Here is a 24,180-nt window from a genome sequence, read left to right as displayed (position 1 = left end):
GGAGTCTTATAGTGTCGATTAGACATGCAACAGTTGGCTTTGTTTATTTTTTGTTTATTTTAACAAATTTCTTATATTGGGAAAAACCCGCGAATCAAGAATGAAATTTCAGAGTTATTCAACGAGATTAAATCTGAAATAGGAGGACAATACAGTTTTATCACAAAATTGTACATTTTCTTTATTTTGCAACAAATCTATATATATAAAAGGAAGTTGTGTTAGTTACTACGCTTATAACTTAAGAACCGCTGGAGAGATTTTAACGTTTCAAACAAATTCGGAATTGCCTCTTTTCCGAAAAGGATAATATCCAAAAAAATCGCGTAAAAATGTGATATATTAACATTTTCATTTCGACTTTTGAATTGTACAATAGTAATGTTTTATTTTGCATGATTTTTTTTCCATTTTGACTTACTTTTTTCTAATGTACATTTGTAGTGTTTTGTATATTTTATTTTTGAATTCGAATATTAATACCAATTTATTTAATTGACTTGATTTCTTGAGAACTGAAATTGATGGCGGGTTACATGGAAGTGTAGTACCGAATTATGCGGTGGCGAAACGGAATAGAGGATATCGAAATAATTAAACGCGGTCACACCAAAGTTAAAAGATAATTACTTTTTCAAAATCGCCAAAAACTCACGAAAAAGAGATCTCATTGCACAAATTCTGAAATCGGGAAAAAATCGAAAAAAAAAATTTCAATGGAATCGAATTTTAATATAATAGTACATTCTATTGACAAACTTTGTAAGGATCTTTAAACATTTGCTGTAAAAAATCAGGTAACAAGTTGAAGATTTTTACAATTTGTTATTCTTTTTTTGTAATTTTTTTTCCATTTGTATTATCATATTGAATTCAGTCGATTTGTTGTGAACAAAATAAAGAATAATTTTTCACTATATACAATTTTTCACCAAAAAAATGAAATAAGTGCGAAATAGGATGTAAACTGACATCTACCTTTCAACTCCAGGGCCTATATCGTGATTCAGCTGGAAGATGCGAACACATTTAAATAATCAAAAATGACCGGAAAAGCCTAATGGGCCTCATCTCAAAGCGTGAACATACCTTTTTTATGTGACAATAATCCGTCCAATGAGAGCTCAAAATGCAAAATTCTTTGGGAGTACAATCAGGAAAATACCAAATATAAAAGGTGCAAAATAGTAGAGCGAATGGGACTTTTATTAAGAAAAGGATTTCTATCCTCCCAGAAATTCTTCCCAAACATTCAAGATACCTTAAATCGCTTTTGCAGGTCATGATATAGATCATAACTCTCGGATAAGGGTACAACCCGATTTTATATTTATATAACCATCGTATGATGGTTTGGGGTCTTAGTCCCTATTTATTTTTTGGCCCTTATTAGGCATCTTTGTGTCTACGGGGGTACAGAACCTCTTCGCATAAAATTTGAAATTTTCAGAGTAGGGCCCATATTGGTCTTGAACACATTCATCAATTGATTTGGCTAAAAAATTTTGTTATGCTACCCTGGGGTAGCAGATAATTGCCACATAGGAATTATTTAAGTAAAGTCTCCACATTGGAGTATCCCCAAGTCAACTTTCACACCTAATGTGTGGTCAGAAAGGAAAATTTTGTATTCTATTGAATTTGTAACCCCCAAGAGAATATTGGTTGGGAACGTAGATTTGGAATGTACATCTATATGAAATAAATTGTGGAAACATGAACAAATTACAAATATAAGAAAGTAGTACGGGACCGAATATTTGTTGAATCGACATTGAATTATGCTATGATGAAAAATATGGATTTTATGGGGTCTCCAATTTACAATTTAAATGGAAAATAAAATAAATTCCCATCTTACGGTAATGGGTGTGAAATACCTATAATTTTGATTTGGCCTCTATTTGTCATATTGGATTTTAACGGGTAGAAGAAAGTTTTCAAAGTAGGTCGATGTTTCGGAGTAGTGCCCATATAAAGGTACCTCCTGATTTTACCATATTTCAAAGGATTTGGCTAAAAATGTGTATTCGGGGGGTGAAAATCTTACACAAAAATGTCAACATATTCACAAATTTTAGAATTTTCTCCATGCAATAGTATCCCCTCAAGTCCACCTTTTGGCGGACAAACAGACCGACATGGTTAGGGGGACTTATGAGGACTCTAATGCACAATCTAAGGTGCTAATGGGTTTAAAAAAGTAATTTACTTTGCCCTATTCTTAAATCATTCAGCCCTCAATTATGAGGTGTACAAAATACAGTAAATTCCAAATTGCTTCTCATTTGACTGTAAAATTTTTCTACGATTTTTACCATACTAAAAATTAATTTGATCCCTTACATGAGGATAAGATTCATATACACTTTTTAATAGATTTGTATAGCACATCCACACATTTGAAGCACACGGTTTAAATATTGAAGTCCACGGCTTATAAATGGGTACAGATATTTTAAAACACTTTTAATCGACCAGTACGCGAACACTTATATCAGTCATATCTGTGAATAATTATGCTTTTAAAAATATGCATAATAAACAAAAACTACGCGGACCGGGCCAGCTAGTTTGAAATAATTTCAAATTATTGTATTTTTATTCAAAACACACACATACACAAAAGAAAAAAATGGTAAAAACGATACCCATATTGCACACCTGACCAATTTACTAAAAGTTACAGATGAAAAGAAGAAAATTTAATATAGCTTACATATAACAGTATTTCCCGATTTTAGGAGTTCTGGGGCACTTTTTAACGGAATTATTTTTGGTATTTCAAATTCTTAATGATTACCCAAACCTCTTGCAAAAATTGGCGATATAAGTTCATATATTTTGCAGCCGACCCTGATAGTAGTACCTCATGTTCGAGTTTGTTAAGATTTTGCTCCCATACAGTAACGAAGTTTTCTGGAGATTGGTATTTAAAGCTCTTAAGACAAATCAAACTCATTACTACAATAATTTATGGACAATTTACTACTCAATTGGCTTAACATTTTTGACGAAAATATACTTACTTTCCCCGTTATAAAGGAGAGTATGATTCAGCTCTTTCTTATTGACAATGCTTAAAAAACTTACTTTGTTCCCTAAACGACAAAGGAGTCGAATATAGCCTTTTATATATTGATCACTTTTACTAACATCAAATTTATGTAAATAAAATGCCATCTAAAATAAAAGACCCGTGTATCGGCGATTTGAAAGTTTGAAGCTAATATAAACCTAAATAGAGGGGACAAATTCTCCTCTTTCGCATTTTTTATACCCTCTACCATTACCAGTACCTCCTTATATTCGGTATTTTGACGATTTTAGGTACAATACTCACCGAAATTGTTTGAGATGTCGTATTTGATGTTCGCAATGGAAGCTACATCCTGTGACAAAAAATTGTCTTTACAGGTCCAGGTCTTCGTATAGCTCCTATATAACGGTACCTCCCTATGTACGGTATTTTGATGATTTTGGCTACATTATTCACCGTTTATATCAAGTTTCGAATTTGAATATGGTAATGGCTTGTGAAAAACAATGCCTAATCGTATTCGAAAGCAGCGCGATTCAAGTTCATATTTACGGCAATCTATTTTGCCAAGTTTCGGAACGAAGTTTCCAACTTACATCGATCAAAATCAAATCATGCAAAATTCCGCGATTTTTCAAGATATTATTTGGGAAAAATTCCACATGAAATTCCGTATTACAAGACATCTTTCTTATTTTTTTAGATTTCTGACTTCTCAGGAGATTTTTCTCAAAATTTTATTTTCTTTCTTTTCCCACTGAAATTACAAATATCCCAATAAACTTTGAGTCAAATCGGCCCAGCAGTTCTTAATTGATGAGTTACTATACATTGTTACCCCAATTTTTATATTATAAAAAATAACGGGCGTTTAAGCATGTTTTGAAAAAAAGGACCAAAAAGACCCTCTTTGGTGACTCGCTTGAGGATTAAAATTTTCAACCAAAGTACTACTGTCGAGGATGCGAGAATTCCAAGGGATCTTTTATCGAATGTAAACTTTCAGAACGTCTATACATGTGTCTTCTATTTCTAGCTCTTCTTTAATAATCTACTGATATATTCATGTAGTTATTTTTTGTGTTGTACAGCGGTATTAAAATACCCCTTTCTATTGGAAAATTTGTCGGCCTTAACACTCGATAGCAAACTAACATTTAACTGTAGCTCATAGCAACAAAGTTTATTAACCCATATTTTATTTGCCTCTCTGCTTTACTTTCGGTTCTACGAATAGATGCAGTAAGATAAGAACGTGTTGACATTTTAATTATCACCTTTGGTACCGCATTCAATTCAAGACGTAGGCGTTAATAAAATATTGACCATAAAATGTTATACGAATAACATGTCAAAAATGCAACAAATTTATTTATAACGGGCTTTAGCTTACATTCACTAAGTGAAGTGTTTCGTTATTGATTGCTCATTACATGATACCGAATCGTTCAATCCAAGTGAAAAATTATCGGCCGGACCGAAGGTGTTTACCCATGACATAAATGGGTCGTTGCTATGTACGCATTTCGGACACAAACGGTCATTCTTCCAAGGAGTGAAATGCCCATTGCGAGCTCGAAGTGTCACATCCTACCATATATATAAAACTTCGGAAATAGCATAACATTTTAGAATAAGTTTAGATTTGTTCGAATTGGTTACCTTTGGCACGAATTATGACCTTCAAACGACCAATGAAACCGTCACACCCTGCTCGAATGTTGCTCTGCGGTATTTTTATGGTGGCCATTGTACGCTGGAAATGAAGCGGGGAACCTCATTTTGTAACCATCCTTGGGAGGCGCGTGCTGAGTCCTGTTGCAATGTCCAAGGTTTGCGGCCAAAATGTTTGCGTGCCCAAGGCTTTAATACACCCTCCAGAATATTATGTGCGATAATATTCGGTATTTATTCTGATGCCACGGTCGATTAATACGAGCGGAGAGCGACTATCGACTGTTATGGCGGCCCACACCACACCACACCATGGTCGGCGCTCGAGTTCTGGTGGCCAACCGAAGGTGCACATTTTCAGCTGACCTCTTTGACAAGTAAACACGATCATTTTGTTTGTTTACAAACTGCTGGACATCGAATTCACCACTTTCGGCCAAGCGAAGCAACTCTTTAGCTCTTTAGCCATTTTTCGGCCACTGCGATGCGGGTTTCGATCAAGTTGCTTCTTTACTTTTCGAACCATTTCTGCTGATGTTGCTGTTTTCTTCAGTCCTGTTTTCTACCAGTACCAGTCCGAGACGGCTGGATTTCTCTAACGATAGACACTTTTGGTTTTCCAGCCAAGTTTAAAGAAATCACACTATCACACACTATTAAATTTTACGCATTGCAATTACGTGACAGTTCATCACGCAGTACAACTCTGGTCGTTCTGGATCGCAAACTTGATTGAGTGTGAAAGTGAAACCTATCAACACGATAGTGTCATAAGAATTCATTAAAAGCATTTGATGATCGGAAAGAGTTAAAAACTCAACATCAGATAGATAATTAGGCAGATTAGCAGATAGAAGTTTTACAAAGTTATATCCTTAAATAATCTATTTTTGCGAGTTACTATCTAGTAAATATCAGTCAGAGAAGGTGAGTTTAGTGAGCAATCAGTTGATAAATGGCTTCAATCATCATCATTATCAAAATGCCAAATATCGGGTAATGCCGTTAGGTAAGGGTTATATGGAAACCTATTAAATTGAAAATTTTGGCTAAAATCCTCAAAAGATCTAGTTTCAGGAGGTTTATAAGGCTATACGAAAACGTGGACCAGAATTGGCACTTATCTGCCAAAGAGGTGGTACCTATTCCGAACTCCCAAGACAATTCGGATTAAGAATATGTTTAAATCGTCCAAATACCGGATATTGGGGTCATAACAAAACCGCGGACATGCATAGACAATTATTTGTCTGAGAATACGGAACATATGCGAACTCCAAATACCATGTTTTAGAGAACTCCCTTAACATTATACTTAAAATTACCTAAATCTTAATTCCCAATATCGGGAGGTACTGTTACCTATGTGGATACACAATTTGGGCCCACAATGACACTTCTTTGCCAGGATATATTCTGCCCTCTGGAAATACATACTGTCGATTTATAACAGATTCGATTCAAAAATATGACTGAAACCCCAAAAATACCATTAAGAGGATGGCGCCGTTTCATAGGGGCCTATGACAAAGTGTGGAAATATATGTCCCAATAGCGAACCCAAAAATACCATTTTCATAGGGGCCTATGACAAAGTGTGGAAATATATGTCCCAATAGTGCACCCAAAAATACCATTTTCATAAAATACCTCGCTCTGTCCAAAAGCGTAAGAGATTTTCACAGACGGACGGGCATTGTCGAATCGTCATGATTAAGAAATTATGTATAATTTTTATACCCTAAAATATGTGTTGGAGATGAGTTTGATTGGACCAAAAATTATGTAACACATCGAAATATATGTCCGCCATATGGGAATCTTCCTATTCGCCGAGCTGAGTCGATCTAGTTATGTATGCCCGTCCGTCCATATATCCACGTTAATTTGTAATCACGCTACGGTCGTAATTATGGTTCGATCCACGAAATTGAAAATGAAAGTTGGGTTAGGCTCAGAATGGAAGCCTATTGTTTTTGGAGATGATTGCAAAATATTTAGGGGTTGAAATGGGCCAAAACAAAAAAAAGATCATGATTCTGCAGTTGCTCTACAGGCCACAATTATAAGCCAATTTACGCGAAATTTAGCATGAAGTCGGAGTTCAGGGCTGAGCATTACAGTGATGCTGAATGCCAAGATATGGAATATATAGCAAAATAGGTACAATATATATGTAAAAGAAAAAGATCTAGTTATTCTTCTTATAGATCTAGTTATTCTGCTCTGAATTTCACAATTCTCATCAATTCAGAATGGTCTCTTGTAAGAGAACACATTTAACATTTTTTAAATTTTTGTCATATTTTGTATCGCATGCGATTTTTTCAAATTTGACATAGAATTTTTAATTGTATATTTTCAATAGAAAGTTTTTCTATACCTTGCAACACTACGATATATACTCTCCATATAAAAATATCCCAGCAAATTGTACAATGGCTCATCACCTGTTAACCAATTAAAAACGTATTATAAATAATTAATATTTTTAATAGAAGTCGAATGACTTGCATATTAATTCGCATAATTTGTTCAAAATGTCATAAATATTAAATGCAAATGGCATGACGTTTAAAACAACATAAACATGGATTGTGTTTTAAACTTGTTTTATAAAAACAATTTTCAAATCTTGTCGTCTATGGTTTGTTAGCACACCATGGAAATGGTGTTGCAACTTCGAACATGTTATTTTTAAAATTCAAATTTATTACCCAATGACTGTTGGAAATTTTATTATTCACATTAGAAATTCACTGGAATTCATTAAATCGTACTGAAACAAAGATTTGTAAAAAATGATAATCAATCCGTTGGCTCGTCATGCCATAAAACAGGTAACAATGAAGGTTTTGCTGCTTCCTATTAATGTGAAATGTTTCATTGTTTGATCTATTGTTCAGAACAATTTGCATTAATCATCTTTTTAGAGAAAGAGGAAATATGTTTAATGTTCGCGATTTATTGCTAAAAGCATAGGTATTTTTGCAATGGCATTCAAGATGAAATAATATTTGTACTTTGTTCGTTTTTATTAATTACAATGAAAGTTTAATTTGAAATTTGTTTCTTATCTGATTAACAGAAATACTGGAGTAACTATCTGCAGTTCTGTTTGAACACGATACAACAGTTCAAAGATGACTTATCAACTTTATTGATTAAGCCTAAAAATATGTTACACTTCGGAGAGCAGTTAACATTTCTTGACCACAAATACTAACCAGTATTGATACTCACCATATAATGGATAAGATTTTATTATTCAACAGTAACGTTGCCACACGAAATTACTATTGTTTAAATTGGGATTGGCATTTAAACGCATTGAAAGCTTCAACCAACCAAACAAAAATAATGCAATCTTCTCTGTTATTTGTGTCTATTTTTAGCATAGAAAAAAGTGTGCTCTGACAAGATTTAATTTGTTCAACTGTGAAGTTTCATTCATATACATACAGGGTGATATAAAAAACTACAACAAAGTCAAACGCCATAATTTGTACATTTTTTTCATTTTATTGAATGAAAGCACAAAATGTCGGAAATAGCATCAAATTTTAGAATAAATTTAGATTTGTTCGAATTGGTCATCCTTGGCACAAATTATGGCCTTCAAACGGCTAACGAAACTGTCACACGCGTCCGAATGTTGCTCTGCAGTATTGTCCCATTCCCGGCGAAGCGCTTGCTCGAGGTGATCGACACTTTGGTATTTTTAGTGTCAACCTTGCTTTCCAAAATACTCCAGACGCAATAATCCTACGGATTGGTATCCGGAGATTTTGGTGGCCATTGTGCGCTGGAAATGAAGCGAGGAACCTCATTTTGTTACCATTATTGGGTTTCGCGTGCTGAGTCCTGTTGGAAAGTCCAAGGTCTGCGGCCAAAATATTTGTATGCCCAAGGCTTTAATACACACTCCAGAATATTTTCGCGATAATATTCGTCATTTATTCTGATGCCTCGAGCGGAGAGCGACCATGGGCTGTTGTGGCGGCCACACCATCACCATAGCCGGCGCTTGAGTTATGGTGGCCTACCGAAGGTGAACATCTTTGGCATGTAATCACGATCATTTTGTTTGTTTACAAACTGCTGGAGAACGAATGTTTTCTCATCGGAGAAAGCCAAATTCGGCAGTTCACCACTTTCGGCCAAGCGAAGCAACTCTTTAGCTCTTTTGAGTCTATTTTTTTCAGTTGCGGTGTAAGTTCTTGCACTTTTTGGAATTTCAATGGCTCTACCTTGAGTTCATTTTTCAATATTTGCCGAATGGAATATTGCGATATGTTCAGCTCACGAGCCAAGCGGGTTGCGATCCAGTCGCTTCCTTACTTTTCGATCCATTTCTGCTGATCTTGCTGTTTTCTTCCATCCATTTCCTTGACGTCAGGCTACGCTACCAGTACCACGGCTTAAATTCCATCACGATTAACTTTTTTTCTGTTATAATTTCCTTTTTAAATCAGGGTTTTGGTACGGAATCGGAGTAAACCAAAGAAAAAAAAAAAACCTCGACTCTTTAAAAAATGAAATGTCATAACCCAATATTATTTCCAATATAAAATTTCAACTAGTCAATGCAACCCTTTCTGATTCCTAAGACATTTTTTATCCCAGCGGCTGCAGCTTGGAGTTCCACAGAGATGGATCGTCTTATAAAGCAAAAGTTTATTCGTTAGTTCAACAGTGAACCCATGGTAGATTAGATATGTAGTCTCATTTGCCAAATAGTTATGATAGTCCTTTTTTATTATTAGAACATTTTGGGACAAAATTAAAAAAAAAAAATTGTTGCACAAAAATATAGCTGAAACTAGCTGGTCAAAATAAGATTCCTACCTAGATAGAAGACTGGTCCAAAATGGTTCCAAAATTAAAAAATGTACACTTTCTTAAATTTGTTATTCCAACAGAAGAAGTCTGCTGTTCTATGCAAATTTGTTGTTGAAGTCATCAATAAAGTTGGCGGTACCGTAATATGGGGCTACACCAAAACAAGAAACTACATAAGCAGTTTCCTACTAGAGAAGCTTTTATTTATAGATTCAAATACCAAATTTAAAACAAATTTGTAGAGAATTTGTACAAATTTGTGTCTGGAGGTTCCGCTATAGGGGGAGATAAGAAAATATGGACCTACACAGGCAATCTACTGTCACAAGAGATTGACGGAACTCTATATACTAAATGTTCAAAAAATCCGCTAAAAATGTGGTTAAAATCATCAGATAACTGAATATCAGAGAAAACGTGGACCTGTATAGCGCCAACATTACAGATTTGAAAGCTGTAAAAAATACAACAATACGTAAGTTGGCTCTGCCTGAACTGGCAGTTCAGTTTTAAACAAACAAATTATAAATTAACAAACAAAATAATATTCCGAGTTTCCCGAAGATTGTGCTCAATTTATTTCTGTTAAAAAAAAAAAATAATAAATTAATATTTCTGTTGCCCCATATTTTATGGATGATGTGAAGGAGTCTGCTGCTTCCAAATATAGGCACTTCTCTAGCGAACTCAGGATTCTCCTCCATATAATCAGCTAGTGCCCGCATTATATTGATGTTATTATTGAAATGTTATAATTGTCTTTATTATTTTTACGTTTTCGTTCGTTCGTACCATTTTTCGATCTGATAGATTTTAGTGGAACGGAAATTAGCTGTTGGTCGTGTAAAAGGCATGCAAACGTGTTCTTTCGATATCGTGGAACAGGCTGAACATTAATTTGCACTACATTCTAATTATTGTACCATGGGAGGTATTACGAATTCTGCCGATTTGAAACAATTCTCTTAGGAATTGTACCGAATATTGTGATGTACCGTTATATGGCGGCTAGAAGAAAACGTGGGCCGAAATTACCCATTTACGAACTTAAAATGACTAACTTCTGGGGAAAATATTCCAGACAAAAAACAAGGGAACTGACGAGGATTGGTGGCTCTTTCCGAAACCTAGGTATTCCCTGCCTTACCCCCTGGTAAACATTACCTCCACTAATAAACAAACGTTGTTTTTATAAAAACAACAATAAAGGGATAAAGCCTGACCATTTTGCAACAACATTATTACGGGACATTGACGCTGATCTAGGCTATAAACTAGAAACTCAAACCGGAGTTTTCCAGATTAGAAGTTATAACTCTCGACATGTAGAAACTTCTTCCACCATCAGTAATTTCGTCAGCATTGGAAAGTGCTGGATTCAAGGTCGATACGACTTCGGAGTATCATAATAGTCCTAGTTTATTTCCACCATGATCTAAAAATGACATAATTTTTTTGGGAGTAACGCTTATATGTAAACTTTTAGTGTCTGACTCTCTGGCAACTCCATAAAAAAAACTCTCTTTGACTCTATCAATGTATTCATTATAACTGAGAGTGCGATTTCTGAGTATAACAAAAAATACCTTTATTTTTATCAAAATGCAAACTCAGCATTATTTTTTTGTCTTTTTATCAGACGACAGCAGTGAAACCAAACGACCCATACACCATACCGTCGCACCACCGTACAAACAAGACGAACCGACCATCATCAATAACAACAACAACAAGAAAACTGTTGATACCAATGACGGATTGTTGAACAACGTCCAACACCAAACAACAATACCATGCGATTGTGGTGCTCACACGAAAGTAAACTGACGACAAGAGTAACAAGTTGAATATCCCACGACAAAGTCTATAATGAATGAAGTTGTATAATAAGGGTTGCCATTTACGCAAATGTTACTAGAAGAAGAGGAATGTAATATTGTCTATTTAAAACATATAATAGAGTTTAGTAGGATACTGTAGAACCATGGCACTATAACAAGGTATTCTGGCAAATTTTAAAAATCAGATATAATGTCAAAATTTGTTTACATTATTTTGACAATTTGAGTATATTTTGTTGTGTGATATCAATCACAATAATGCATTTTGGCATTAGATTCGTTAGTCACCTGCTTGGAAGAGTTACCTTGCCATGTGTAAAACTAAGAAGATCAAAAAATGTTTTCTTACGCATTTCGTATTTCTATGATAGAGCAGTTTAAGCGGTCAAAATCACTTTGAGAGAAAAATGTTTCTTTAAAAGTATCAGAACCTAAAACTAGTCTAAATCTAGACTCAGAAATGCAATGCATCATCAGGTCACACAAATCAGGTATGGGATACTGCTTTCTATAAAGTCAACCTTGACAAGGTTAATAACAAAAAAAAGCTTAGCTGGATATTATTATTTAAATGAGGTTACCTTGAATCAATTGTACCATGAAGGTAACTTTTGATTTTGAAAATCTAATCTGAACACATAATTGCTTTCAAAATTCACATGGCTGAGTTAGGAGGTGCACCAGTCCAATATATCTTAGTTTGTTTTAAGATCGAACCCAAGTTTTTGTGTTTTAAAAAGTAGCAATCGAGTTAAAAGATAAATTGAAGAAATCTTAAATATAATCGAAAAACAATTCTTGTTCTATGAAAATGTGAAATGAAAACGTTAATAAAGGAAGGAAATGTCAAATGAAAAATGTTATAAAGACAATATTTTTCATTTCATATTTTCATAGAACAAGAATCTAGCCCCACCTTTGCTTTTAATGTGAAAAGAACAACCACATTTCAAGGTCGGATTCACATAATTGTTTACAATCAGATATTTAACATTTGTAAAGAACACTTCTTCCTCTAACAAAAATTTTCTATATAGTTCCAAGTTTTGGTAATAGTACTGTTGTGAAAATTAAATTCCAAAACTTTAATTTTTAAAGGGTTTCATTACGTCTTGTGTGGAACCTTACCTAAAAATACAATTTCATAATAATTTCCTATTTGTATAACTCAGGTCACTTGTTTGAATACAATTAATTTTCAGCGAAACGAACAAAATCTAGTAACAATTGTTACAAACTGATGAGCAAACGGACGCGCCAAATATCGCTAATATTTTCCATCAGAAAAGCAACGCAGTTTCGGTCATATTTTTGCAAAATCCAAATACCTATTAGACACATTTTCGTATTTTCAATAACAATCACTTGAAATCGTTATTTTTTTGTTCCATAAATTTGTCGGACAACATCTCAGATTCTATTTTTCAACTTATTTCCCTGAGACTCCATAAAAATTTTAAACTAATTTCTTGTGACCGATAATTTTCTTTTGCCTTTAGATTTACTCCATAAATCCCACATTACAACTTCTATACCAACATTGTTACAAAATGTTTTCATTTGGCAAGCCTGGCACTGTTAAGGAATGGAATTTGTGAAGATACTTTGCCAATAATTCCGGTGTTTTTGTTTTTTAGTGATAAATGTGAGTGTAGTCGGTTGCTACAACGTCATATTATTTTATTTGTAAATTTAGAAGAATAATATTCACTTGAAATATTCCGAATACAAAAAACGTTCAATGGCAGAATATGTTCAAGTCAGCAAATGTGAACAACGATCGCTCCAGAAATTACCATTTTTCAACTCTCTGGAGTATTTGAACAATTAACTTTTTGTTCTCCTCTCTGTTTACTGAAGACAATTCTTCGTGTATTTCTCCACACCCGTAACTCTCCGATTTCCCCCTGAAAATGTGTAAACAGGTGTTGACATGTAAATAGTTTGTTAATTATTTGAATCACACTTTTTTTGCACATTCATGTAAATTAAAATTCGTCTCTTGACAGTTAAAAAGGCCAAGGGGAAAACAGTAGCAATAGTCACGTTCTTAATCTTGGCCAATTTTAAATGACGGGGTAGCTGCACTTACTTTGAGTAATGCCCCATTGGAGGATCATTAAGTGAGCGTTCAGCAATTTTTCTTACTCTCTTTAATGAGCACCGGGTGTATTCTTTAAGTACCTACTCTTTTGCCGATCATTTGGTTGGCTGACTGGCTGGCTGGCAGTCTGTTTGGTTGCTTATGGTGTGTGTGTTGGGCTCAGTAAACATTTACGCTCGCAACGGAGCGCACATCACTGTGACGGGGTCGGTCTTCTTCGCTATGAACCATACTGAGATTTATACTGTCATTTAGAGTTAAATGAGACCTCAAACGCTTCAGTCGACGATAATAATACTCCGCAGAAAAAAAAAATCAAACAGATAAAAGAAAACAAAAACCGAAAAAGAGCAACCAAAAGCAACAACAACATAAATGAAAACTAGATGTTAACTCATATCGGCATTAGCTGCTGATTAAAACACGATTAACAATCGGGTAACAAAACAAGTTAAACAGAAAATACCAACCCCACAGCTGGGCGTTAGTAAGAAATAAACGAATGCAATAACAATTTGCCGAATTTAAACGTGCATGTGCCTCTTTCAGCACAAAAATAGTTGAATATCTTGCGCATCGCTTTTATTAAAAAGTGAAAAAAAGAAACAAAAATTGAAAGATCAACAAGTTATTTGAATGTAAACAACCCATAGCGGGTTCGGCATTTTCAACAACTACCTTTGGAATTGTTCCAGTATTCATCTGTAAATATGTGCCGCTGCTGTCAAAAGTAAGTAAACGAAAGCTAAATAATTAGATATATAGGGAAAATACGGACAATGTAATAGCCTACATCGTGATGAAGTTCTAAGAAATTTTCGCTTGCTCTGTTCCTAAAATGTAAGAAGGTACAATTTTTTACTACGATAACCAATTTTCCCTTTATGATATCGGCACAAAAATACAAAGCTAGTAGATTCTTGCAGGTTCTGGAACAGAGCTAAATATAAAAGAAAGGTTTATTTTATTTTTTCAGAAACAATCTCAAAATGTCCTGTGAAAGTAAAACATGGAAAAACGAGTAGCTAGATTAAACAACGCTTAGGAAAGAATGGTGGGAGCTATATTCTGTATTGGAAAAAATCAAAAATGAAATGTAGCTATATTTAAACACTACAATTTTTTTCAATCAATTTTTTTATTAGGGAAAAATACATACTGATTCCGCCTCATTAAAAAGGGTATATCCATACAATGATTTACACATCTAAATCTATACTAATTTCGCCCCATAGGCAGTTAGAATAACCATTAATTTAGCAACTACAGAGAGTTTCTCTCATTGTTTTTAACATTTAAATCTTTATGCTTTTGAATAATGATAGAACATATAACATCTTAGATGCATTTCAAACTTCTTTTAGAAAATACGTTGACACAATTAATAACGTTTTCAATTTGCTTGATCGAGGTTAAATAATACAATAATACAGGACTTTAAAATTAGTGTACAATAGTACTATATATATTTACGTTCAATTCTCGTCTGTCCCACAATATTTTTCATTGCGTTCTGCGTAGATGATACATAACTTTTGATAAGTTTGAAAATAAGTTATAAGTTAAACTTATTTTATGAGGATTAATTTGAAGTATATTCAAAGGGATTGACAATTTAAATCTGTTGGGCTAATTCAAACCGGTAAACAGTAAACGTATTGTAATAAATTGATTGAATTGATGAAGGCAATTTGGCGATCAATTTGGGGTTTTTGGAGGATTTTACTTTTTTGGCCTGAGTCGATGTACGCTATTGCTACCGTAATTTGTTTGTTTTTTTAACTAAAATAAGTGTTAATTTTATGAAATATAATATCTTGCTAATTTTTTTTCAGTTGCTGGGAAGATTTTTATTGGAATTGTTTCGAGGAAAAATTTTGCTACGATGAAACAATTGGTAAGTACTTACTAATATCAGTAAATTAAAGTACACATACATACGTAGAGCAACGCGAATTGTCGTTGACTAAACACCAGCACCCATCCATACATCCAGCCTGTCAGTCACTCACTCATCCATCACCTTCATTATTCCAATTAAGGTAACAAATAAACACATTTGTGTTGTTGCGTGCTTTTATTATTGTTTTTTTGGCATAGATTATTAAGAAAATGAGCAAATTTTTTAGACACTTCCGTGAATTATGTCTATTTGCATTTATTAATAATAATAATGATAACTTTGATATAACAATATAATTTTATTGGCTAATACTTTGCAGTATGCGCTGTCTGTGATTCGTAAAATAGTATGCACGTATAATTTATGTAATTGCCAGACACGTTTCGCGTATGAGAAGCGGCGCAAGCGCGCACTGGCGATGTGTAGACGATCGCAGTGCTATGTTGGAATGTATCGTTTGTTTATTTTGTGACGCAGTTGTGGAATCTTGAAATAAAGTCTGTCCGTCGCCGTGGTAGTTTACCTTTTTTGTGTTTACGTGATCTATGGCACATCTACACAATGTTCCAAATCCTAGCGCTTAGGTAGCGAAGTGTTGTGTTTTCGACATTCCATTCTAACCCTTGTTTGTGTTTTATCATAAATTTTTGTGATCTTTTTTGAGTATATCTTTTTGATACTTTTACTGTCCACACACTTCTACGATTATGGTAATACACCAATAGTATTAAGGGTGACTTGAGAAATTAATATGAGCATTCTATATTTACACACATCGATTGCCGATATGCCCGAGTGGATTTTAACTAAATATCGTGAGAATGAAATGCCTGTTTTCCGTAAAAGGACATTGTAATCTATAAAAATGCTTTTTTTTAAGATCTGTTACAAAAGAATTTTCAGATTAATTGTCTTACCAGGGACGTACGCAGGCTTGAGATATGGTCCCTCTCCGAAATTCTTATTTTGTGACATTTTTTGTATTTTACATGGAAAAGTTTTGTTTGGGGCTAATTGCACCCCACGCTCGCAATGATTTTGAAAGGTATTAAGAATTAATAGAACTATTTTACTAGCACTTGCTTTGCTTGGATTTTCTCATGTTACACTAATCATGCATTTTTATACCATATTAAGCTTGTCATTTCGTTTGTAACACCTCAATATATACATTTTAGACCTCACATATTCTTCATAAGCATAAAATTATATATAACAATGTCCGTTCATCTCTTTCTGTCCGTCTGGGTAAATCATTCTAGATTCCAAACGAAATGAAGTAGTTTGATAAAATGTTTCTCAGATGTGTGTTTGTTTTTCAGTACTTTGGTATTGAAAATTGGCTGTGTAGAGTTTCACGTTCATTGGGTGTTTTAGTCACAATTTCAACCCAAGTTTACTGTAAATTGGCAGTATGTGTTCCTTATATGTAAGAAACATCCGTGCATAGAACTGTTATTATAGGTCTGAGTTTTAGTGTAGTACCTCCAGATATTCGGTATTTTCATGATTAGTCTCCCACATGTCCACTTCTTCGTAAAGCCCTCATAGAACGGTACCTCCGGCATTTTGATGATTTAATCGACCGAAAATAGCCTGTGCAGGTCCACGTCTTCGTATAGCCCCCATAAAAAGGTACCTCTCAATATTCCGAATTTCGATGTTATTCACCGGAATTGTTTCAATTTTCGTATTTGAATATTGTAGTGGCCTATGACAAAATTTGTCTATGCAGGTTCACGTCTTCGTATAGACACCAATATAACGACAACTCCCGTACTTATATGATTTTATCAGTATTTTTCAAAGGAATTTTTTGATAATTAGCAAATTCCTTTCAAATGGTGGAGGGTATTCAATGTTCGGGTCGACCGAACTTACTGCTTTGAAACTTGTTATTTTTTAAGTATTTGAGAATATAACATATTTAGAAGCAGTTAAGAATTTAAACCATTTTGAGAAATTGCAGTAACTTGTATGGGAGCAATTTTTCGCCTTACAATCAATCCTCTTCAAACATATGATAAGATTAATTGTTTGACTTGTTTGTGGGTAAATTATAAAATTATGAATAAAATTGGTTGTATTGAAATAATGAAAACTCGTCCAATAATTAATGACCTCATCGCATCGAATCGAAAAAGAATTTTAAACTTTTTAAAACCAAAAGTCGTTAGATCAAAATCGATGGCACTATTTGATTTTGAATTTCAGTGCAGCATGAAGCTGCCATTGGTTTTGTTTGTAGTAGAAATGCTCTAATTCGAGAATGGTAGTCTGAAGTGAGAAAGGATGGATAAATCGCGGTTAATCGTCGCATTTGCTAAACGAATTGATGCAATTTGTCATTATATATCCTAAAAAGTAGAAAACATTCCTGCAGGTTTGCTTATTTCAGAATGAGGTGTTGTATTTATTTAATTGCAAATTTATATGATGGTAAGAAATGTATTACAGTAATTGACTATAATTTATAATGCAGAACAAGCCAATATTTTAACAGGCCTCAAAAAACCATTTTAATTTTGAAAAAAAAAAAACATTGCAAAACTCGTTGCACATTAATTTTATTTGAAATATGTGTTTACGACATTGAAAAAAAAAAACAAGATAAATTTCAGAAATAAATAATACAGGGTGTGTACAATTCAATATATTTTTATCACTTATACAATACAATGCGTTAGAACTGGCTGTTGACAAACCTGTAGAAATGCGATAAAAAATTAAATCAAAAAACTACGTAAGACAGAAATACGCTCCGGGAACTGTTGTTACATGGATGTTTCGAATTTGAGGAAGAAAACTGGACTTTTAGTCTTTATTGAAGAGGTAGAAACATAAGTTTCTTTACGTTGGTCGGTCCATAATATTGTCCTTCAGGTGGCGACGATCTCAGAGATTGCTATACCCTACACCACATAGTGATAAGGGTATTAGGTCTTTGTGCATTTGTTTTTAACATGGAGAAAGAGCGAGATAGACTCATAGCTACTTCTGAGGATCTCCATAGAATCACTTTCTGAGTTGATTTATGCATTCAGTCCGTCTGACCGTGTGTCCATGTATTTTTGTAAACAAAAATTTATTATCCGATTGAGATGACATTTTCCAAACAAATTTGGTTGGCGCAAGGACGAATTGGTGCGAATCGGTTTAAATTTAGATATAGCTCCCACATATATCTTCAACCGATTTCGGGTTAATTGTCCACCAAATGGCCAATATCAGTCCAAATGACCTGAATTTTGGCAAATCGGACCGAGTTCAGTCTAGAAGCAAATATATCAAATTTGGTGAAAATCGGTTCAGATATAGCTGCAGTTCCCATTTATATGTTTCATCCGATTTGATGTTTAAGTCCCTCACATTCGTAATATGCACTCCACAAGCAAGATATTTGTTACCAGATACCAGATACAGAAATACCTCTGCCAAATTTTATCAAAATCGGTTCAGATTTGGATATAGCTCCCATATATACCTTTTCCGATTTCAGGTTCATTGTGTACCAAACAGAGTGAATTTTGGCACTTCCTAATGAATTCAAACTAAAAAGAAGTACTTCAGATTTTGGGGGTTTAAGTTCCTCAGATGCGGAATATGTACTCCACAAGAATGATATTTATGGTACCGGATAACATATGGAGCTCAAAAATAACTCTGTTAAATTTTATCGAGATCGTATCCTATATATATTTTTATCATATATCAAGTTTATTGTGCACCAAATGGCTAATGTCAGCTCATATGTACTTAATGTTTGCACTTCCGATGGAATTTAGCCTAGAAGCAAGTATTTTAAATTTTGGTGAAAATCGGTTCAGATATAGCTATAGTTCCGTTACATATGTTTCATTAGATTCAGCTCGAAAATACCTTTGCCAAAATTTATCGAAATCGGTTTAGATTTTTATGTAGCTTCGATATACATCTTCATCCGATTTTACGGTTATTGTCCAAATTGGATATATTTTTTCAAACTCAACCGAATTTTCAATGAAACTCGGTCTGGTATTTCTCTTGCTCCAATAAATATTTTTTAACATACTCTTTATCGAAGTCATATAATGCACTATAAAGCAATGTTATTTGGTTTTAAATTTGTTTAAAATCGATGCAGAGTTGGATATAGTTCGCAAATAGTGACTGTAAAGCAGTGATACGCATTCACATAAAATCCCAATGTAAATTATTTTGTTACGAGAGGTCTAATTTATACGAATGGTGGTGTAGAGTATCATACAGTCTGCCTCGCCCGACTTTTGACCTTTACTTACTGATTTTTTTATATAATCAAAATATCAGAGAATTCCATTCCCTGAGGAGAAAATTCTCATTTATTACTTCATTTGAAGAACCATCACCATTGGTATTTCCAATGCTACGCCTAATAGTTCTGCTTTAATTTTTCTGAAACAGATATTTTTATGAATTTGTATATTTAATATAATTAAAAATTATAAATATTTTGGTTAAATTTCCAACTTGAGCAATATTTTGCAAATACATCACAAGATTAATGTGCGACTGTTGGGTTCCGTTATCTTGCACAAGCCGTGCAAATTATTTTCCTACTTGCAGGTGATCAAGAATATACATATATACTTAATGAGTATATAATTTTTATTTTAAACACTCACAAATTGTATGACAATCTTTATGTTGCAAACCATTCCGACGTAGAGGATATAAATACATTTATTTGATAATATGATAGGATGAATAAAAGCTCAAGTTATTTTGAATAACCACTGACGAATATTTTTATCCAACCGCTTTGTAAGCTGTACCTTAACCCATAAAAATATTTTTGTATATCTGGAAGAATTATTTTTATACAAACAGTATGAATCCGATAATTGCAACACCAATAATCGCATCAAATTCTCATTGTTTTGTTTTTATTTAATCTGTCACATCACATATGAGAATCTCGCCAGTTCATAAAACATGGCTTGTCCTTTTCGTATACGAAGTTACGGGATTCTACTGTAAATGTTGATGTATGTTTACATTTCTGATAAGAAGGGTGTGTGTGCAATATAATTTCAATTAATGTCCTACCATAATTTACTGTTACAGAATACAATGTACATATTTGGACTGTACGTGAATATTTTTATAATATGATTTAGCTATCAACTGACATTACCAATATCAATTTATTTTTCATAAATATGGTTGCCATAATTTTTTACGCATTGTTCTGTTTGTATTTTAATTTGTCTTAACCAGGGGGAAAAACTGACATCCACAAAATTAAAATTCCTACATCAAAGGGTTAATGCAATTCATGTCTTCAGTAAGGCGGTATTACAAATCATCACATCTGGTTATTTACCAATTCACCAACTTACATGCAATCAATATATATTTTTGGTCAGAATGATTAACTCGTGTATATGAATATTAAAACAAATCTGTTAAAATGGCCCACAATGATGATGCAGATTAAAAGTGCTGTAATTACGCACATCTCATACATATATGTTTTCTTATGGAATTATTGAATGCAAATTTATATTACCAATATTATTACAATACGATTGTTGCAAATGATGCTAATGATTAAAATAAATACAAATTGATGATATTGTATATTTGTATGCCAACGGAGGAAGGATGCTAACATGAGTATTATTATTTTTTTAAATAAAGCTCTTGAAACGGTAAAGGGGATTAAAAAAAGCAATATTAAAACTGAACTTGATAAATTATCTCAATGACAAACATCAGATGCATAGGAAAAAAAAAATTAATTGGATTCAAGAACATATTATAACTTGAACATTCACGAAAATCAACTGAGAACTGTTAATCAGCAACCTTGTGGCCAATTACAATTTTATTCCAAAAAGTTTGTTAGCAAAAATTATTCTTCTGGTTTGTTTTTTTTTTGAAACATCCATCCGAAACATATCTCAATTCAATATTTTTCAATCTTTTCAACCTCCAACTTCTTTCAGAAAAATGGTCATGTCTTCGAAATAACGATGCCACCCGGTACTGGGTATTTTCATAAGTTCAGTTCATTTTCCAAAATAGTTATTTGATTTTAGAATTTGGATTTTAAATGGGTAACAGCCATTGGACCTATATAGCCCCATATAACAAAACATCCCGATATTCGGCATGTAGCGGCGTTTTCAAAGTTTACGTCTGAAAGTGGCCTAAACAGAATAACAATTAAAATTCTCTGGAATATTCATGGTTTATAGTGTCTTCAGAGATATTATTGAACTACTATATCTATAAAAGACGGAAATGTTTGTACATTTGACTGTATGTTTTGTTTGTAATTTATAGCCTCTAAACCGTAAAACAGATTTTCCTGAAAACTTCCAATTATATTACAGCATAACTATATAATTTGGTTAAATTCCTCTTTAAACTTGAGATATAGCATCAGAATCGGAGGTACCTCCTAAATATTTAGGTTTTTTATGCACATATCTATTGATCGGTTTTAGATACCAAATTACAGGGTAAAATGAAAAAATGCAACCAACTTCAGACTGCTGTCATTTCTAAGCCGCTCGTCCGACAGCTGTTAAAATTATTCCAGTGACAGCTCATTATATTGTTTACAAGCGCACAAAGGCATTTTGGTGAGAATATTCCAGAAAAAAGTTATTCGTGATGGAATTCAAGCGTGACTGTATGATTTCTTTATATTTGTCAGGAAAACCACAAGTGGCTATCGTTAGAGCACTCCAGCATTTAAAGGTGAATAAATCTTTTGTGTCTCATACCATCGCTCGTTACCGTGATACTGGTAGCGTAGCCCGACGTGAAGGAAGTAGACGGAAGAAAACGGCAACATCAGCAGAAATGGTTCGAAAAGTATAGGAGCGACTTGATCGAAACCCGCGTCGCAGTGGCCGAAAAATGGCTCGTGAGCTGAACATATCGCAATATTCCATTCGGCAAATATTGAAAAATGAGCTCGGAGTAAAGCCATCGAAATTCCAAAAAGTGCAAGAACTTACACCACATCAGAAAGAAAATAGACTCAAGACTTGCTTCATTTGCAGCGCACAACAGCCACCAAAATCTCCGGATACCAATCTGTTGGACTATTGTGTAAATACCAAAGTGTCGATCACCTCAAATAAGCGCTTCGCCGGGAATGGGCCAAATACCGCAGAGCAACATTCGGGCAGCGTGGGACGGTTTAATTGGCCGCTTGAAGGCCATAATTCGTGCCAAGTTGACCAATTCGAATAAATCTAAATCTAAAAGTTAATGCTATTTCCGACATTTTTTGCTTTCATTTAAAAAAATTAGAAAAAAAATGTAAAAATTATGGCGTTTGTCTTTGTTGCAGTTTTTTTTATCTCACCCTGTATATTAGTTCCTTTCGGCTTTTGATTATACTTGCTATAAAGCCATAACACGCATTCAAAAACGATCATAGTTGGTATGTGTAAATTCTGTAGAGTATCATAAAGTCAAAATCATTCTAGATCAAATTTTACTGCGAGTCTCTGAACAAAAGAAATTTGTATACTTAATATGTTCCAAAAAACATCAATTTTTGTTAATAAAAAACTTTGTTTACTTCTGTATATTTTTGAAAATTTTCCCAATTTGCTCATTTTTATATAAAAACCTAAAAGGAGTTTTGGGTTCTAGTGTCAAACATGCTTAAGGTCCTATAGTTTCGACTTTATACAAAGGTACCCATAGAATTTTAGATATAGATATAATACATATTTAGGATAGAGTTTTTCAATTTAAAAGACATCTTTGGATTACATCCAGAATCATTAGTATTGAAAATGGGTTCAAAAGGGCTTGACTTAAGAGCTCGAAACTCTTCTGGGGCTTAGATCTACGATGTACTTTCAAATACACTTGGAGCTCCCACAACCCAGACATATTAAGACACACAGTGCAATTATAAAAATACTTGCCGCGAGTATGAAAAAAGTGTCAATTTCTTGTCTACTACGTTAAAAGCTATTAGACTAACCTAATTTTGATATTTAGTGCCTTTTGGCTTAAAGTCGTAGTAAATTGCAATTTTATTCCTCAGGAGAATTTTAATAGCAGTAATCTATAAAAGAGATGCTTCTTGGCCACCATTATCGCTTATGGAAGTGTACGCTTATTTTAATCAAACCATATTTGGGCGAATTGTTGTTCACCTCCCTTTTAGAGTATGGTTGAAAAGACAGTATCTGGCCCACTGGCTTAAAAGACGCAAAACTATCGATGACGTCCTTGACCATCATGTCAATTATATATGGTGATTTTTTCATTACGAATAAATAACAATTACTGTAAATGCGATAAAACACATTTCATTAGTCATAAATATTTCTAAACTGACGTCTATTTCAATAGTAAATATCCCAAATCAATCAACTTTTGTACTTTTGTTAATGACATTTCCAGTCATTGTTTTTTATTGCTAACACGTTGACGCTTAGATAAGACAGAAATTGAAAAAATCAAATATTTAAATTCTCTATCCAGTTTTAGGCGGAAAATGTGTGTCATATTTTCAATATTTTCTTCGTTCCTTAGTTTTAGGCGACAAACGTTTATTTTTTAATTTGATAAGAGTTATTCTGCAACAGTAAATTTCATATGGCAAAATAATATTTTTTTCTGTTTTATTATCAAAAGATACAATGTAAGAGAGAAAGAAAATATCTGCATGTTTTGCATATAAATGCACACCCTTGAGGCAAATACGGCACCGAATGAGTAATAACGGCTTTCTTCATTTATAATGCGTAATAACATGCCGATAATAATGATATAT

At 33.6% G+C, this 24,180-nt stretch overlaps 1 protein-coding gene across 9 annotated transcripts in view; it reads left to right on the top strand.

Moving 5' to 3' along the window:
- Positions 1-24,180, top strand: part of LOC101888381 (uncharacterized) — a 77,900-nt gene that overhangs the window by 32,440 nt on the left and 21,280 nt on the right. For 5 of the 9 annotated variants that reach the window (XM_011296342.3, XM_059128388.1, XM_020038624.2 and 2 more), the window contains 2 exons: positions 13,757-14,231; positions 15,337-15,398. In XM_011296342.3, the coding sequence (XP_011294644.1) occupies positions 14,212-14,231; positions 15,337-15,398 (82 nt within the window). In that variant the 5' untranslated portion in view covers positions 13,757-14,211. The remainder of the gene's footprint in view (positions 1-13,756; positions 14,232-15,336; positions 15,399-24,180) is intronic. The other 4 variants (XM_059128387.1, XM_059128391.1, XM_059128392.1 and 1 more) reach the window with 2 other exon arrangements.

The sequence above is a fragment of the Musca domestica genome, unplaced genomic scaffold (assembly GCF_030504385.1).
Source record: "Musca domestica strain aabys unplaced genomic scaffold, Musca_domestica.polishedcontigs.V.1.1 5, whole genome shotgun sequence".
In the NCBI taxonomy this organism is placed as follows: domain Eukaryota; kingdom Metazoa; phylum Arthropoda; class Insecta; order Diptera; family Muscidae; genus Musca; species Musca domestica.
Note: the sequence above shows the minus strand (reverse complement) of the source record. Positions and strands in the feature narration are given on the sequence as shown.